This window comes from Ahaetulla prasina, chromosome 1 (genome assembly GCF_028640845.1).
Source record: "Ahaetulla prasina isolate Xishuangbanna chromosome 1, ASM2864084v1, whole genome shotgun sequence".
Classification (NCBI taxonomy): domain Eukaryota; kingdom Metazoa; phylum Chordata; class Lepidosauria; order Squamata; family Colubridae; genus Ahaetulla; species Ahaetulla prasina.
The window spans coordinates 80,451,907-80,470,651 of record NC_080539.1 but is presented as its reverse complement, the minus strand read 5'-3'; the positions used below and the strand labels follow the sequence as shown (position 1 = coordinate 80,470,651).

The following is an 18,745-nucleotide window of genomic DNA, read 5'->3' as shown; positions in this document are numbered from 1 at the left end:
TCTCCTCATCCAACACAGGATGTTTGCCTGTTTCACTAAAGATAATATATGAAGAGACCAAGTCAGATTCTTCATTATCTACACCCCCAGAGTCTTAATACTATTACCACCTCCACAGCTGCATCCTTGATACAAAGTGGAGTATGGCTATACCGATTCCTTCTAAAATCAGCAATATTCTCCTGTTTTGTTAACATTCAAAATCAGGTTATTTTTATTGCACCAGTCCACCAAAACCTTCACATCTTCCTTATAAGAATCTTCACTGGATAAGTCCAATCACTGTTGTATCATCCACATATTTCATAATATGATTTGTAGCAGACTTGAACAGTTATAGACTCAAGACACAGTCCCGTGGGGAACCCATATTCAAGGAGATAGAAATGGAAATGTTTCTTCCAACTCGCATAAACTGGGCCCTATCAATAAGGATAATCAATGAGAAAGGGCCGTGGTGGTTCAGTGACTAAGACGCTGAGCTTCTTGATTGAAAGGTCAGCAGTTCAGCGATTCAAATCCCTAGTGCCACATAACTCCCGTTACTTGTCCCAGCTTCTGCCAACCTAGCACTTCGAAAGCACATAAAAATGCAAATAGAAAAATAGGGACCACCTTTGGTGGGAAAGTAACAGTGTTCCATGCGCCTTTGGTGTTTAGTCATGCCAGCCACATGACCATGGAGATGTCTTCAGACAGCACTGTCTCTTCGGCTTTAAAATGGAGATGAGCACCGCACCCTAGAGTCGGGAATGATATGTGCGAGGGGAACTTTTATCTTTACCTTATCAATAAGGAAATCAAGTATCAGTTGGGCAAAAAAGATGATTGGGATTGATATAATACAAAATACTGATCTAATTAATTGTTGTTGATAATAGCATCAATATTTCCTTCTATATCTTAGTAGCCAAAATATGTCAGTGCTTGCTCCCTCCCTCTCTCTCACATACACAAACACACATGTGATCTTGAATCTGTTGTGTGTGTATTCTAGATGAGGATCAATTTTGCTGTGTCCAAGGCTTTGAGCGTTGTAAAGAGAATAAAATCATTCCATTTTTAACTGTCAATGGTTCATTCTTCACTCTAAAGATGTACATTTTGTTTTCTACTTTCTGCTCTTAAAGTCAGAAACCAGACTGGTTTTCCCTGAAGAGACAACAGAAGTCAGTGAAACCACATAAGCGATCAAAACAAGCTTATATTGCACCACAGCTCCCGCACTTACTGTGTAATTGGCCTAACATCATATTTGTTTAGACACAGAGCCTATAAACACTAAACTTGGTAACCATGAATGGTCTCATTGAGGTCAATAGAATTTACATGGTAGGGTTGTTAAACATGTTTAAAAGCGTGTGTGATCTGAGCCTTGGTAAATTATTGTAACTGAGTAAAGGATTCCACAGAGTTTAAAAATAGTTTTGGCTATCTGATTTGTACTTGTGGATAAGTTTTAAAAGCTTATCCTTGTAAGGAAGATCCAGTATTGTTTTTTTTAATCTCTTCAAGCAGCAAATGTTTGTTAATTTAAAAAACAAAACAGGTTCAGCTATTAAACAAGTCTTATTACTTTCATTAAGACTTTTGGCAGTTTTGCTCTAAGTGAATATTCATTTCCCAATGTAATTTTAATGCACCTTCTCTAGGTCTGATTCAAAAACTATTTTATTTTCAAAGCCATGTCATTGATTTTAAATTCTTGAAAAGCAATGTTAAGGAATTAACAAATAGCTGTAGTACATTTTGACTCAATCTTCTTTAATTTTTATTGGAAGTATTTCTTATAGAATGTCTAGTTATTTCTGGAAGGTGCCAAGATGATAAAAACTACCTTAATTCCTTTTATTGTTTTTTAATTTTTAAAAAATTGGATTTTACCACAAAATGTCATTTTTTTTCTAGTTCCAATTATTATAACTTTGAAACTTTAATTGCCATTCTGCCAAGTTTTAGGATCACGTGGGAAATAAAACCCACAACCGTGTACCCTTAATAGTGAAGATCACTTCTTTAGATTTTGCTTTGTGTTTAACATTTTAATTTGAAGTTTAAATTTAAACATAGCCATTAAATTATCTTAGCTCCATAACCTAATAAATACATCAATCAATTCAATCTCTTAGCATGAGCATAAGCAGTTGGTGTTTTTTTTTCAGATGTGATTTGAAATAAATGGTTAAGGTTACCCACAACTTTGAAGACCATTCAATATTTTAAAAGTCTTTCATAATTTTATTCTGCTTTTCTCTTAAATGGTGAATGTCAGTGACAGTTCACAAGAGAATTTTATGGGTTTATTGTGGTAAGAATATAGGGTGTTAAGGTGTTGGATCTATACTGAGAAGACCCAGGCTGAAGTCACTTTGGTGATCATGAAACACACTGGTGACTTTGGACCAGTTATTATTATCACTTACCACAACTTGTCCATGTGGGGACTACTGAGGAAAAATTGGAGTAAGATTACTATGTATGTAGCTTTGAGTTCCTGAAGAAAAAGCTATAAATCTAACAATAAATATTAAATCTACTGTATAATCATAAAAGATAAATTATTCACCACATGTTAGCTGGGATTTGGAAATAGCCAGTGGAATGCAATACTTTTCGTTTGTTTGTTTTGAGAATAAAAGCAATGACAACATATAGATGTACTAATTTGCATGTTAAAGAGCTGTTCTATGGACAATATATTTAAATGACTTTCAGATTTGCTACTGGATTCTGCATGTGTATGCATCCATAATGATGCAAATTTTGGCTTGCCTCAGAAAAGCAAACAGTTGAGCCTTTTACATGGTTCAGATAGGATATTGCTACTGTGATACTGCATGCTGATTTTTTTTTTTTTAGTGAAATCCATTTTTATTCTAGATATGTGGCATTGCAATGATAACTATTGAAGTTGTATTGCATTAAAAATTATGTTAATATAGATTCCCATGACCAATCATATGTCATTAATAAACTTTAGACAGACTAAGTGGCAGTAATGCAACAAAAAACATATACGTTTTCAGTGAGAAATCAGTCTTTGCAACTCATCCTAAATGTCTGCTGGGATCCAACAGAGGGAAACCATAAACCAAAGTCTACTTTTCTTTATAAATGAATATTATAAATCAACATTTTATTTCAAATCCTCATGTTACTTTAATTTTCAGCGTGTGAGACAGAAGCAGGCAAGGTTTGCCAGTTTTCATTAGAAGAACACATCCAGCCCTTTAAAGACAACATGGAGAAATTCATTAGTCAAGGTAAATAATGACTAGTAATTTAACCTTTCCAAGCTTTATCACAAGAATGTTGTAGAAACAATATTTAGACATGGTGAATGACGTGTGTATTTATTTTGGAGCCATAGAAATGTGCAGATTAGCTTAATCAGATGGTTTCTTATTTCAAAATAGCTTACCTGTTCTGTGCTCCCTTTCTGAATGTTATTAGTGGCCATTGTTCTCTAAGAAAGTTTTCTGAGTTTGTATTCTGTGTAGGAAGCAATTTTCCAACATTTGTTTCTTGACAGTTTCATAAACTGGTGCTTTGATTTGCATCCAGATACATGGTGATATTTTTCAAAAGGCCTGTAAACTTCTGGGTTATTTCATTTGCAGATTGCCTCTGGACAGTCATATGTTTTGGAAATAAAATCCAAAGAATTTTCTAAAAATGTCCAGGTCACGTTCAGGAAATATAAAAAGAAATGTGGGTTTGTAGGATACATTTTTTCATCTTCATTTCATTTTTTTTTCAGTGCTTGATCTTTTATCATGCCCACATAAACACATGCACAAATAGACACACTCAAATTATTTAAGGAAAAAAAGGACTTCTACTTTGGAACTAAGTGAGAAAGTGTCTTTCTAGTGTCTTTAATAGTGGTATACCATGAAATTCTTACAAATATACTATTAGTATTCTTCCAACCCTGGATCTCCATGCACTTTGAAGAAAAAGTGAAGCCAATATAGATGGGGCCTTTCTATATCATGTGGCTAGTCTTTCAAAGACTATGCTGACACCTGCTGACTCTGCCAAGAATCAGAAGACTGACAAATAACAGATTAGCAGAATAGCAGAGCTGGAAGGGACCTTGGAAGTCCTCTAATCCAACCCTCTGCTCAAGCAGGAGACCCTATACCCGTGATGGCGAACCTATGGCACGCGTGCCATAGGTGGCGCATGTAGCCATATTGGTGGGCATGCAAGCTCAGCTCTAGTGTGCATGTGCATGCCGGCCAGCTGGTTTTTGGGCCTTTGGGGCTCACCAGCAGTAGGGAAACAGGCTGTTTTCTACCTCTGGAGGGCCTCTGGAGGGGTGGAGAATGCCGTTTTTGCCCTCCCCAGCCTCCTAGAAAGGCTCTGGAGGGTGAAAAATTAAACTTCCGGTCCCACTGGAAGTCAGCAAACGGGCCATTTCTGACCTCCAGAGGGCCTCCCAGGTGGTGGGGAAAGCCGTTTTTATCCTCCCCAGCCTCCTAGAAAGGCTCTGGAGCATGAAGAGGGCGAAAAACAGGCCTACCAGGCCCATCGTGCCATCATGTGCCGAAAGCCAGGGGTGCCCAGGGTGGCTCGGGGGGCAGGATGCATAAAATTATGGGTGTGGGCACATGCGCATGCAGCTCCCCCCGCACTCCCCCCACTTTTGGCACGCGATGGCAAAAAGGTTAGCCATCACTGCCCTATACCATTCCAGACTAGTGGCTCTTCCAGTCTCCTGTTTAACAGCCTGTAGTGATGGAGCACTCACAACTTTTGAAGGTAAACCATTCCATTGGTTGGTTGTTCTCACTTAGAAAATTTCTCTTTAGTTCTAGATTGCTTCTCTCTTTGATTCGTTTCAATCCATTGTTTCTTGTCTTGCCTTGCCTTCTGGTGCTTTGGAAAATAGGTTGACTCCCTTCTTTGTGAGCTTTTGTAGCCCTTAAATTATTCTCAAATTCATATAATCTGAGTTGGGGAATAATTCCTAGTTTCTCTGCCATGTAGCCTTCACTGTCTACAGCCGAGGCTCAAAACTGATTTCCATGCTTTCCTTTACTTATGTGTCACAGTTAAAGAAACAACAGGAGCCCCAATGAAAGGAAATTGTATCATCTCTCCATCTGATTTCAATTCTTTCTCTAGCCTCCTCTCTTCTCAGTCCCCTTAGAAACATTCCTCTTGGCAGTTTTTTCCACCTCTGTTGAAAACTCTGTTATTGAAAGAAAAGTACCACAAAGGACATGGATGTGCTGATTGGGAAGGGAAGCAGTGATCCTATATACGACCTTCTTGTCAGCTAATTTTCCCCTGCAGATGTCATTTCCATTTAATATCTTTCCCAGCAGAGTATTAGTAAAAAAAAAAAAATTGCCCCATAAGAGAGATATGGCCAAAACCTTTGGTTAATTTCTATAATTAAAGTAACATTATATACCTTGGAATATAAAATCCTCTCATTTTTATTTGGCTGGATCAAATTCAAACTTGAAAAAGTCCGGGCAGGATTTCTCTTTCCCGCTGAGAATTTGATAGGCTTTAATTGCAATAGGTTTTCTATGGTCATTTGTTATTGAGGTCGATTTAATCAACGGGTTGCTTCCGCAAGACTGGACACATAAAGATAATGGAGAAGAAGCAAAACAAGGAGAGCAGGCAGAGCCACAGGCTTCTGAAATTCTTTCCAACCCATTCATAGCAGGCCCACCCAGGATCACATGACCAGGAGGGAAGAGGGCTTCGGAGGGGAGCAGCCAGCAGCATTCCAAGTTGCTATCCAACCACCTCTCCCATAGGACTGAATGGGAGGGGGAAAATCTCTGCAGCCCCTAACTGGATCCAGTTCATTTTCAAACTTGATATTTCTTTTGCTGGCGTCTCACACCAAACTAGGATCTGCTCTTTTCGCTTTGAGGAAACTTGCCATGTTGACAGACAGACAGACATATAGATTTTGAGCTCCTTGATGACATTTCTTTCCAGCATTCCATTGTGGAAAAAAATAAATAAAACTAAAAAAGGACAACTTTGAAGATTTGTTTGTACAGGATGTATTCGGGAAAAATTTTCAAAACAATTTTTGAGATTTAATTTCTTAAAATTAACATTGAGTATATAGTTCTCCAATATGCAGTTCATGGATTAAACATTTCCTTTTTAAAAAAAAAAGTAAATCAAACTGTTTATTGGGGGGGGGGGGTTGTACACAAATTCTTCTGCTCAATCTAGCCTTCTTTTTGTATTGCCTCGGTTGGAAGCAGATTTGCAAAACTCTTGAAATAAAAGGATTTGTAGGACATAAGGAGTTGGGTTACAACTAGCAACAGCAACTACTGCTTTGAAAATAGTTTGCTTCTAGATATGTTGATGAAGCTTCTCAGTCATCCAGATCTGGAAGTTTAGTCCTGGCAGCTGGACTTATTTTCTTTGTTTCCATAATCTTCCTATCTAATGCAGCCTCAAACTCCACATATTTAATGCAGACAGAGTTCTAAGTCACATAAAAAATTATCTGTTTTGTAAACTTTTATATAAACTTTATAAACTTCTGTCCCAAAGGAATCTAACCAGACCTGGAAATTATTTTTGCCCCAGACATCTGTTAATTCCCAACACATTACCCTGTAGGGAAAAATTAGGGCTACTTTATCTGGACTTCCAAATATCTGGATTGCCATTACGTGCTAATAAGAGCTTCCACTTTCTGCCTTTTTGATTACCTATTTTGACAGCTCACATAAGACAGGGCGGTGAACTAGAAGGCCTCCAAAGTCCTTTCCAGTCCTATGATTCTATAATTTATTTTATATCTAGTTAAATGTTCTGTTTTCTTCCTTTTTGATATAGTTGTATTAAAGTGCTAAGAATAAAAAAGTCCTACTTAAAATAAGGAAAAAAATTAAATGTCTGGGTGCTAGAACTGTAATGAATCATATGCATACAAGTAGTCCTCAATTTACAACTAACATTAGCATGAGAATTTTGGTTGCTAAATGAAGTGGTTGTTAAATCATCACATGATTTTATAACCATTTTCAATCTGAGTGTTAAGTTAATCACAAGATCATTAACTGTATGGTATGTATTACATATAAATACATTGTAATATATTGCTACATGTATGCACAATAGTTTAACACTTCTGTTTAAAGAGCTGTATTCATTTAAATGTGGAAAGTTCACATTATTCATCTTGCAAAACTTTAACCAATTATCCAATTTTTTTTAATTAACTGTGAGAGGTTTGAAATATGGCCAAATTTTACCATGTAAGCATTCTTTAAATGTAGCAAAGGAACAAGGAAAATCAAAATCAGTAAACATACAGAAACACTCAGACAATGCGATGAAAAGTTTCTTGGTGCATTCCATCTGTGATTATTCATACCCAGTTTGATGTTTAGTTACCCTGAGAAGCTGAGATGTTTCCCTTAAGATCAAATAGGTTGACAGTACTCCTGACATCATTAGATTCCAGTTCTCATAGATTCTAGCCAGCATGTCCATCTATCAGAGATGATGAGAGTTGCAGTCCGAACTCCTCTGTAAGGTTGCAAGATCTCAGGATGTTTTCTATATCTTTGTATTTGAAGAGAATGTTGATTTCTTCTTTTTATTTTAATAATGGAATTTTTATTTTTTGTAAATTGAATTTTTCCATAGTTCATGAAGGTTACAAAGAGACTCAGCTTTTTCAAGACAGTGTAGAAGTTTCTCAACAGATGTCTGCAATATTTTCCTTAACCTAATTAAAAACATTAGTAAAAGTAAGATTTGGTTTCATCACTATGGGTAATTCTTTATATTCCATTTGAGAGCTTGGCTTCTGTGGACTTGTTCCATACATGTTCTAAGAAAGGAAGTAATCTTTAACCTTTTTCTCATTAATTTGATTCGTCATTTTTTCCATCCATAGTGTCTTTCTGAATCCAGTTCTTGGTTTAGTCAATGAGATGACCTTTTCATTGAGAAGTAATTGCCATTCTTACAATTACAAGCTCATGAAACAACAATGAAACTCTTGGTCTCCAAGAACATTGAGCAAACTTATTTTTGGCCCTATGCAGAAATTTCCTGCTATCTTTTTTTTTATACTTCATGCTAAGCATACTTTCTTTCAAGATACCTATATTTCAACAGTTATTCATCACAAGCCTTTCCAGTATCAGTCGCCTTTTATTAAGAGTTAAGATCCAGTAAGTAAGCAGCCTGAATGTGGCACAGACTGTCAAAAATTGTTGGCTTCTTTTTCTCTAGTTATTTCTATACATAGTTTTGTGTCATCTTCCCCTTTCTTTCAAGAGTAAGACATGTGGCATAGGACTGTTGATAGCAATCACTCATCTGCATTGGCTCATGTTTTCTCATTGTTCTGTATAAGATTGTGTACTTGCTATTGCTTGTACAGTTTTTTTAACCTACAGAGGAAAAATATTTACCCAGGTCCTCTGGTTCTACTTCTACTTTTATCCTATGTCCCACACAATCATAAAGAGATTCACAGTGCTGGATATTGCTCTCATATTCTTGCCCTTCTCATCTCCAAGAGGTTTATTTTTGAAAAAAAAATGTTTTTATGAAATGCCCTAAGAGGGTGGTGGTGTGGAAACAAAGATACATCTTTGAATCATAAGGTTGAAAGAGACATTGGAAGTCTTTTAGTCAAGGGTCTCCAATCTTGGCAACTTTAAGACTTGTGGATTTTAACTCCCAGGCCAACTCTAGGAGTTGAAGTCCACAAGTCTTAAAGTTGCCAAGATTGGAGACCCCTGTTCTAGGCCAATATCCTACCTGTAATGCAGGAATCTTTATCTGTTTTGCTTGATCTCATTTTTATTGTATAATGTTTTAATAGTTTCAGGAAACTAATAGAGCAACATTCCATATTTCATAATTCAAAACTAAAATGTCTAAAGTTTGTATAAATCACTTTTATACAAGATTATATGTTCTTGGAATAAGCAAGAATGAAAAAAAATGCTGCCATTTCAATTGAATAAGCTTGGCAATGAACTCTAGATATTCAGTGCTCGAAAGACTAAACCTCTGGTCCCACAGATTGACCCAGATTGCTACATTATCCTGTGTCACATATATCTGCCTTCTTTCTAGGTGTTCACTTATATATCTTAGTTGTACACTGCAGTGACATTCACTAATATACCTTCCTATACTAGGAAGTTTTTAAACCGTCTTTCAACAACTGTAGTGAATGCCAAGGAGAGGCACTGTTTTTGTGATAGCGTTTAGCAACTGTAGTTGAGGAATAGTTGTAATTAAGCCTAGGTGAGCAGTATACCTCTGCTCAAAGGATAATTATGTAATTGTGTATTGGTATACCCTGTTCAAATTTATTTGGCTCTAGGCCCAATTTGGCTTAATGTTAAATTGCAGGCTTGGAATAAAATGAAATGGTTGTGAAGCTAATGTTATGTTTCTCCTGCTGTCCAATCCCAAGAGGCATGTTTGTGAGCCTTCACTTAATTGAGTTTAACATTGACTATTATTGTGGATAACTTAATGGGAAAATTGGGTGCCCTGTCATCAAACTCTGTCTCTCCATGGGTTGTAAAGTCAACATGATGAAAATGTGTGGAATCATACATCCAGACTCACCTGAAATTTGAATCTCATTTCCATGAATTAACAAAGCTTTATCCTTCTCTATCCCTTGTCAATGGTTCGTAGCAACAACAACAAAAAAAAAAAACAACACAAGTGGTCAGGCTTCTAATTTTAAAACGTGGTTTTTTAAAAGTGGATATAACCATTTTTCAATTTCTCTAAGCATTTTGTCTAATGATGGGATGTTGAGATGACAATTGGGATTTGAGAAAAAGAAAATTCTATTTACTATTAATAACAGAGTGGTCACTTTAAACTGTTACAGACAAGTGCTACATTCATACACCAGGATGCTGTGAAGCAGCTTTCAGAGATCAAATTCTAAGCATTACACAATCCTAACAAAAACTACAGCAACAAATCACTGAAGGCAAATGACGAAGAGGACAAAAACCTTTGTGAAACCTCTTGTTGATATGGTGTAGACCGCTTCAACATTAAGTTAAATTAACACTTAATTTAATTTAACTTCATTTTAATTGCTTAATAACCATCCAGTCTTTTTAACAGGGACTGTAAATTTGATTCAAAAGTGACTACAAGTAGTCCTGGACCTACAATAGTTCATTTAGTGACTGTTCAAAGTCAAGGACTACCTGTAGTCACTTTTGAATCAAATTTACAGTCCCTGTTAATAAGACTGGATGGGTTGTTAAGCAATATTTTTCAGCAAACTTAATTTTAATCCTTTTATTCAATATCTAATCATTCTTATGATCCTAAAATCAAAGGAAAAACAAAGCTACCCAGATTGATCCCCCCCCCCATTTTTATAAGCAGCATTCTTCACCCATCTTCCAGGATCCAGGGTCAAATGAAACACCATTTTCCCTCTTTTCTACTGATACACAGTATCTACTGATATGCCCATATCATACACTCATACATGCCCACAACATATACCGAAGATACAGAGGTGGGGTGTAGAATTGCAGTATTCTACACTGCACATTACACTGCAGTAATTAGAAATTTTCTTTTTGTTTCATGTGGAATAGAAGCTGATGAATTTTTCTAGAACTGTGTTTTATTATTAAAAAGAAATTCAGTTTGAGACTTGGAAAAAAAACTTATCTACTGGAATTTGGGGGGAAATTGCTTGGATCATGGTGATCCTGTCTGTTCTCATTATGGTGAAATTGGTCAAATTGAAGACTGTGAAAGACAGTCTTTATAAAGACAACTTTATAAAGTTGAAAATGGTTTATAAAGAATTGGGGATAATGAAGGAAAACCCTTATATGGAAGTATCTTCAGATACGCTTATTTTTACTGTGAGTTCAAGTGATCTTAAACTGTTTCTGGATGTATTAATACTACATTTCATTATTTTAAAGTCAAGGCCAAGCTCATTGCTTTAAGAATCGTGTAAAAAATCCTGAGACAGTAGTTTTCTCCCCCAATGTATGTGCAATGAGAGCTTATTTAATAACATCACTGCAACAATCCTTATTTTACCTATAACTTTATTTTCTGTTTGTTACTTAGCTAAAACTGACCACGAGATGGAAGAGAAATCTCTGGCAGAGACGCACAAAAGGTGAGATGAGCAAGTTTAATTTGAAAAAGTTTTCCTTTGGTACTCATTCATCCTAGATTATGAAAGAAATCTTAAAGGACAATCATGCAATCACAGTTTATTTGAGATCTTTGGATAGCCAATTCTCTCATACATTATTAAAGCTAGAAGGTTTGGGCTTTTGCTGAAATTACTACAACACTACACAAAGAATTCAAATAAAGTGGTTGTTTGCTTGAAATGGTGGGGATTTTTCTTCAGACTAAAAACAGATGCATTACTCTTATTCTATATTTAAGGCTCCCCACTACATACAAAGGAAAGGAAAAAAGACAGTATTAAGTTATTAATCATACAGAAAATTCAACATTGCTTTTATGTGTCAAATTAAGTTTGCAAAGAAGCCACTGCTGTCTGTCTAATTCAGTAATGATGTAAGCATTAGCAAGAACTGAGGCTTTGAAGACTTTTGAGTTGTTATTGCACAATTTCTTTTCTCTTCCTTTTTGCAATTTCCTTGCTAATGCGGCTTACTTTAAGAACTGGTTTTAGTAGCAAATGGAATTTTTTTTTAGAAATTTCCATTGCTATTAAAGCCAATTCTTAAAATTCATGTTTTCCAAATCCACTGGAAATGACAGAGCTGCCAAATTTTGAATCATGGTTTTACAAAATTAAGTTTTTATATATGTAATTATCTACTGCCTAAGTCCAAACAGATTCTAGAAACATTAGGAACACTAGAGAACATCCTTAGGGTGAAAATTTATTCCTATTACCCTAATTAGGTTCGGAATCTTTCCTTAGGTTAAATGGCTTTGAATTTACTCTGGTTGTAGCTGTGGTTTTCCCATTGTTTGCTTCATAGTCATTAGTAGTTTAAATACCTGGGTGCTTGCCTCAGTCTTCTCACTCTATGAAAGGTGGGAGAAGGCAGAATTACATTTTTTTTTTCATTTAAATCTTCATGTATTGGGCAGAAAAACTTAAATAATTGTTAAACTCTGCAAATTACTTAAAACACTTTACTTAGAGGAATTGTATGAATAGGAACTGTGTAGTCTTGAAGACATGGGCCACATAAAGCTTTTGAGTTCTTAAATCCTTGATTGATTATAATCACATTTTTTGCAGATTTATAGTTGCACTTTGAAAGATATACCTCTCATGCCTAATGAGAACTGGCTATTAGAATACACTAAAGGAAGGAGCAGAAAGAGATTGCTCTCACCTTTTGTATATGAGGATATTTCAGTTATTACATTTATAAAATTCTTGCAGTAGTGCTTAAGAATTTGTTAAAGCATCTTTAGATGAACAATTGGGCAATCTCTAATTTGTCAGTGTTTCACTGTTGTTTAATAGTAGCCATGAAGCAGAAGGTCAATTTTGGTTTTCTATCTCTAACCATCTATTTTGCCTTTTTTTTATTGAAAACTTTAACTTTTTAAACTTTTTTCAACTATTGACAAGAACAGCACTATAATTTTCTAAATACTTCAGAATATTGTCTTACTGAACTCTGTGATAAACCCATTGTTATGTGATCAATGTCTAAATACATAACAGGATTTTGCCAGCTCCCCTCCTTCCAACTCATGCTCTCCTCACATATTTCAGATAGTAGTTCAGTTTATTTATAGAGCAGATTTTAAAGATACAAGAAAAAAGGAAATTCTCTGTGGAAATTAATTCACAGAAATATACATCCATCCTATAATACACATGTGTGCAACTGAAACATTTAGAAACAAAAAAATCTTCCAGGGATTGTAAAGCAAAATGCATGTCATCGTGAATATGCTTTTTTTAAAAATACAGCTATCTAGGTCTAAGGGATGGGGTGGCACAGTGGCTAGGATGCTGACCTAGTCAATCGAAAGGTCGGCAGTTCAGTGGTTCGAATCCCTAGTGCCACGTAATGGGGTGAGCTCCTGTTACTTTTCCCAGCTTCTGCCAACCTAGCAGTTCGAAAGCACGTAAAAAATACAAATAGAAAAATAGGGACCACCTTTGGTGGGAAGGTAAAAGCATTCCATGCACCTTTGGCATTCAGTTATGCCAGCCACATGACCACGGAGACATCATAGGACAACACTGGCTCTTCGGCTTTGAAACGGAGATGAGCCCCGCCCCCTAGAGTCAGGAACAACTAGCACATATGTGCGAAGGGAACCTTTACCTTTATCTAAGTCTTTAGCTTGCTTTGTATGTATGAACATTTGAAAAAAATAGCATTTAATATTGCCAACCAACAGGAGGGCAATCTGTTTGCATAATAATTTTCTTTGTATATTATATGGTGTAGAAAAATACTCCTTTATATTGCCATAGTAAACTCAGTTGGTTTTTTTCTTCCTCTAGGGTATACGTGCTGTCAAAATTTTATTTACCACTCAAACTATGTCAATGTCAAAGACACTTTTGGGGCGGAGGGTGAGAGGAGAGCTCAAGAAAACTAAATAAATAAGAGATTAGTTGCATTCTGCTAATCATGGGTAAAATAGCTAGGCACTGGGTGAATAGACGAGTTACTGCTAGCTGCAGTGATGGATTAGCTGAAGCACAATTAATGTGATTTAATGTGGTTGGATTTTTCTTTTTGAAGTGACTATGTGCCACAGAGTGTCTATGTCATGATTACATGTCTTAGAATGACAAGGAAACATTGATTCATTGTTTGAAATGGAAAAATGGTTTTACAACGCTGCCTCTCTATGGCATTGTAAAGCCAAGCAGCCATGAAAGAAAAATGTTCTTCAAGTGGATACTGTTTTAAGCACAATGCTTCTAGAAAAAAAAATCGAATTGTTTATCAGTTGAGCTGAAATGGAAAATTAATCTTTCACACATAATGAAATGGTATGTTTGACCTGTGGATTCTATAAAGTCTCTGGCTGTTCATTTGTCAGAAGTGAGATGTTTAATCCTTTCTGAAAGGCTGTATACATTTTTATTTATTTATCATATTTAGTGACTTTAAGACCGACAATGTGTGAAGTGTTTATTCAAGAAATGGGTTTCTGGCACACGAGCAAAAAGAAAAGTGAAATGTTTACTTCCCAATAACAGTACATTGTGTGATCTCTGGGTAAGGATCCTGAGACACGAAAGAAAAAACCTCACACCATTCTGTGTTTATCCAGCTTACATAGGCAGACAAGGAAGGCTCCAGCCTGTTATTAAAGTTGAAGTGATACAGCCCCAAACAATGACGTCAGTCCCTGAATAATATTGATAAAGTGCAAGAGCAAAAGATACGACACTTCCCACTTTTAGCTTTCGTGGGCAGTTCTCAAGAAGCCGTAAAATATTTGACAGAATCAAGTGAAAAATACAGCTTGCCTCAAAAGAAGATGCAAGAGTGTCTCAGGCATAAACATTCACAATTTTCAGTGAAGACAGACTCTGTTTTTCAAGATCTCAGCCCCAAGTCTTTTTCTCAGTCATTCTATGTGAGAACATTTTTTAACAAAAATAGGCCTGACAATAGGTGGAATCTGCTATCTTTTGTTTTTTTTAAAAATGTGTGTCCTTCTGCTCAGTGACAATTGATTGCGTGAAACTTGATGTGTGTATAATCAGCACCATTTCTTTAATTTGGAGGTAGAGGGGTGGAAAGACAAATCCCATTTTTAGGAAATCAGAAAAAAACTTTTCTTCTGGAGAGCTGAGATCTTCAGCATTCTGTGCAAAAGCTATGTAAGTTTTGACTAAAACAGCTGGAATCTTAAATTAAGGAAATATGTGGCCTAAAACAATTTTTTTAAAAAATGACTTCATTTTTCTATCTTACTTTCTGACTTAGACCTTAAATTCTAGATGTAGCTAGTTCTCAGCTTATAACCACAATTTGGACTGGAATTTCCATTATTAAGCCATGTGGTTATTAAGTGAATCACAGCCGAATTTGCTACCTTTTTTGCCATAATGGTTAACCAAATCACACAATTGTTAAGCCAATCCAGGTTTCCCAATTGATTTTGTTCATTGGAAGCCCCCCTGGCAAAACTGCAAATGGTGACAATGAGACCCCAGGATACGACAGCTGTTGTAAATACATGCCAGTTGCCAAGCACCCAAATTTTGATCACGTGAAGAGGGGAGTTTTGCAACAGTCATTAGTGTGAGGACTGGTCATAAGTCACTTTATTCATCTCTCTTTCTTAATTTCAAATAGTCATTAAACAAATGGTCGTAAGTTAAAGACAATTACATTGTTTGCGACGTCAATTATATTTAAGCTTCCATTTTTTAAAGATAAATTTGAAAGTAAACATTTATCTGTCTTGGATTCTGTCTGAAAAAAATTGAAGAGTCTGTATCTGATGGAGGGAAGGAGGTAGGTGGGAAAGCAGGAAAATGAACACAGCCACCCATATGTATGTGGATATACTGCAAAGTCAAAAGAGAAGCTCACGTATATGTTTCAAGGTGAAACATGAGATTCTGTGTTGCATCTTTGTGTGTCAACTCCTGAAAGTGTGTATTTCATAGTAATTTTTTTCCAGTAGTCATGATGAATGATTTTTGCTGTTCTGGACTTGCTTTTGTACAAATTGCTTCTGTGTATGCTTTTGATTTTATGGGCTTCACTGTTTTGTGCATTTCTAGAACTAACTAGCTATTATTTATTGCCACGCACGTACAGTATATTCTTTCCTTGGCATTTGGCTGATATATAAAACATATAATACAATGGCAAATTCTGAAAAATGCATGATTATATCATAACACGTACAGTATATTCTTTCCTTGGCATTTGGCTGATATATAAAACATATAATACAATGGCAAATTCTGAAAAATGCATGATTATATCATAACACGTACAGTATATTCTTTCCTTGGCATTTGGCTGATATATAAAACATATAATACAATGGCAAATTCTGAAAAATGCATGATTATATCATAACACAGTCCTTTAAGCACCCTTATGATTGATTATTTAAAATGGCATATGAATATTTTCCCATATCCAAAGGTTCATAAGAAGTGCTGCTAGTTTCATGGCAAAGTATCTTTACTGTTGATGTTGCAGTAGTCCTTTGATCTGTGATGCAAATGCACATCTCTCTGCTGGAGTATCATAGTAGTAATTGTGAACTTCTAGAAATAAGAGTGGAGGAAGTTAGTTGTATTAGTAGCAATGCTTTAAATTCCTACTCCGGGAACTCCTAGCAAGATTTATAACAGACATACAGAAAAAACTAAAAATAGAGATATTTATTTTATTTAAAATAGCCATTGTAAACCATTTCATGCTTATTTCAGCGCACATTGTTTTTGTAATATTCTTGTCCATATAAGAAAGAAATCTTAATATACTGTCTGAACACAGTCAAAACTTATTTTTGGGCTAGAATTCAAATACACAGGTTTGATAAAGAGTTGGCATTTGAAACTTCATTGTCATTTTCATTAAGTAGATCAAGGAACTAGAAGAAGGTTTATTTAAGGGAAAAAATGTCCTCTTTTTTTTTTTCCTTTTCCTTTTTTTTTTTAACATTGCACCATCCAGGAAAGTTGCTTCATGTAGTTGGTTTGGGGACTTTTAACATCTGCTGCTACCCAGTGAACTTTGTGGAACCCACAGACATCTGCTCTGTCTCATTTGCAAGGCAGTACTGGAATAAAATCACTCAGTTTTGTGCTGATGTGGTTTGCCTCTGTTGATGCAAGTGCAAAGGAGCATTCAAGGTCCCATCCACCTCCATTTTGTGGGAGTAATTTCAGCTCTAGAAACCCAAACGTGTGAGCAACTATGCATTCAGCTCCATGTCTTCCCAGCTTTTATTTTCTGCCTGTTATGGCCAATTTGATCTAACTATAGGAGACTGACAAGATGGATCTGGCCTTTAATGTCAGATATCTTGAAGGAGGTATGTGTTCTTCAGGTGTGGTATTCACTTACTTTCGCTACTGGGAGCACACGCGCCTCCTCCATACATGCACAGAGCCTTATGCATATGTGCAGAGGGTCAAAAATGGGACATGATGACATCGGGGCAGGTGGGCGGAGCCTCCTGCCACCAGCATTACCTGATTGCGAGATCCAGATGGAACCGGGTTGAATTTCACCACTGGTGTTCTTCAGAAAATGTGCACTGATCCTTTGTTGACAGTTTTTAGAGGTCTGCAAAATGATAATAATCATTTATCAAAATGATTATAATTTATGAACTGTGGAAATAACATTGAATGCCTTCTTGAAGTATCTTTTTTTTCTTGCCTTGAAACTTTAACCAGCTATTCCATTAGAGCACAATTTTAGTTATTCTCTTAGACCTCTAGGCACCATGCTATTCTTCTGTAATTCAGAACATTATGGTACTATGGCCACACTCAGAGTGTAGCATGGGATAATCATACCTCTTTCTCATGGCAGTTAAGCTATGATAGCTCAAGAACATTGGGAAATATGGATTTAAGCCAATGCTATCCAACTTTATTTCCCTGATCTTTCTGTTTTATCTGTATCAAGAGAGGTTGTGCAAGACCAGAATCTAGAAGTGGTATTCACTGGAGGAGACTAATGAGTTCAAGAAGATGAAGGCATTTTGAAAATGTAGTTATTCTGTTCAGGAATTGGAAATGTTATATTCTGTGCATGATATTGTTGGAAGTACAAGTGATTTCTACAGCATGATACAAACTTTACATCGCTTCAGTCCAGCCAAGGTGCATAGCTAAATCTCTTAGGAGATTCTCAGTCATCCAGGTCATGGTTGTCCCAAAGGTTTTTTTTTTCAAGAGGCAACTGGACTTTTTGGTTTTTCTTTGAAGACGTTTCACTTCTCGTTCAAGAGGCTTCTTCAGCTTCTTTCCAGTTGCCTCTTGAAAAAGCACCTTTGAGAGGCTTCAGTCCAGGTTGCCTGCTGGATGACATCGTCCCATAAAATTGAAGCCTGTCTCTTTCTTGTTACTGTTTAGGACAGGGGTTCTAAAACCCCAGGCTGTGGACCAGTACTGGTTCATGGGCTGTTGAAAATAAAGCACACTTCATTTACACATGTGCAGAAGCTAGGTTGTTTGTGCAAAACCATCCCTTCCCCCTCCTCATCCCTGCCACTGCTGCCACCCCTTGAAGTCAGAAAGGTTTAGAAGTTGGCTGAAAACATTTGTTTTTCTCCTATCTTTTTAGAGCATTAGAGGGATTTTTTTAATATACCGAGAACTTTGTGATTTTAATATTTACGTTTTTTGTATATCACTCAGAGTGATTTCTGTACAAGTGTCATATGAACCTAGAAAATAATCTCAGTCTTAGATTAGTAAAATATACTGCATGTGGGGCTAGCCATGTAGTTGGCCCAGAGACTGCAACTAGTGCAGAAAGCCATGGCTATGTTACTAAATAGTTAGAATAGTTACTAAACTATTCTGAAAATGTTGTACTGGCTGCCAGTTTCCTAAACCTGTAGCAGAGATAATAACATACAACGCCTCATATTGCTTAGAAATTGAAGAGATGTTAGTATGCCCTTTTCTTTATGTGTCCCCATCAACTAAGATTTAGCAGGAAATCTCTCTTCAGGGTGCTACCTTGGCTTGGAATCTACCATAGTGATCTAAGAAAGGCTTTTCTGAATACAACTGCTCTCTTGTAGA

At 36.2% G+C, this 18,745-nt stretch overlaps 1 protein-coding gene across 1 annotated transcript in view; it reads left to right on the top strand.

Annotated features, from left to right (window-relative positions):
* Positions 1-18,745, top strand: part of FMN2 (formin 2) — a 224,110-nt gene that overhangs the window by 181,211 nt on the left and 24,154 nt on the right. Inside the window, exons 14-15 of the mRNA XM_058165778.1 lie at positions 3,171-3,263; positions 11,101-11,152. Of these exons, the coding sequence (XP_058021761.1) occupies positions 3,171-3,263; positions 11,101-11,152 (145 nt within the window). The remainder of the gene's footprint in view (positions 1-3,170; positions 3,264-11,100; positions 11,153-18,745) is intronic.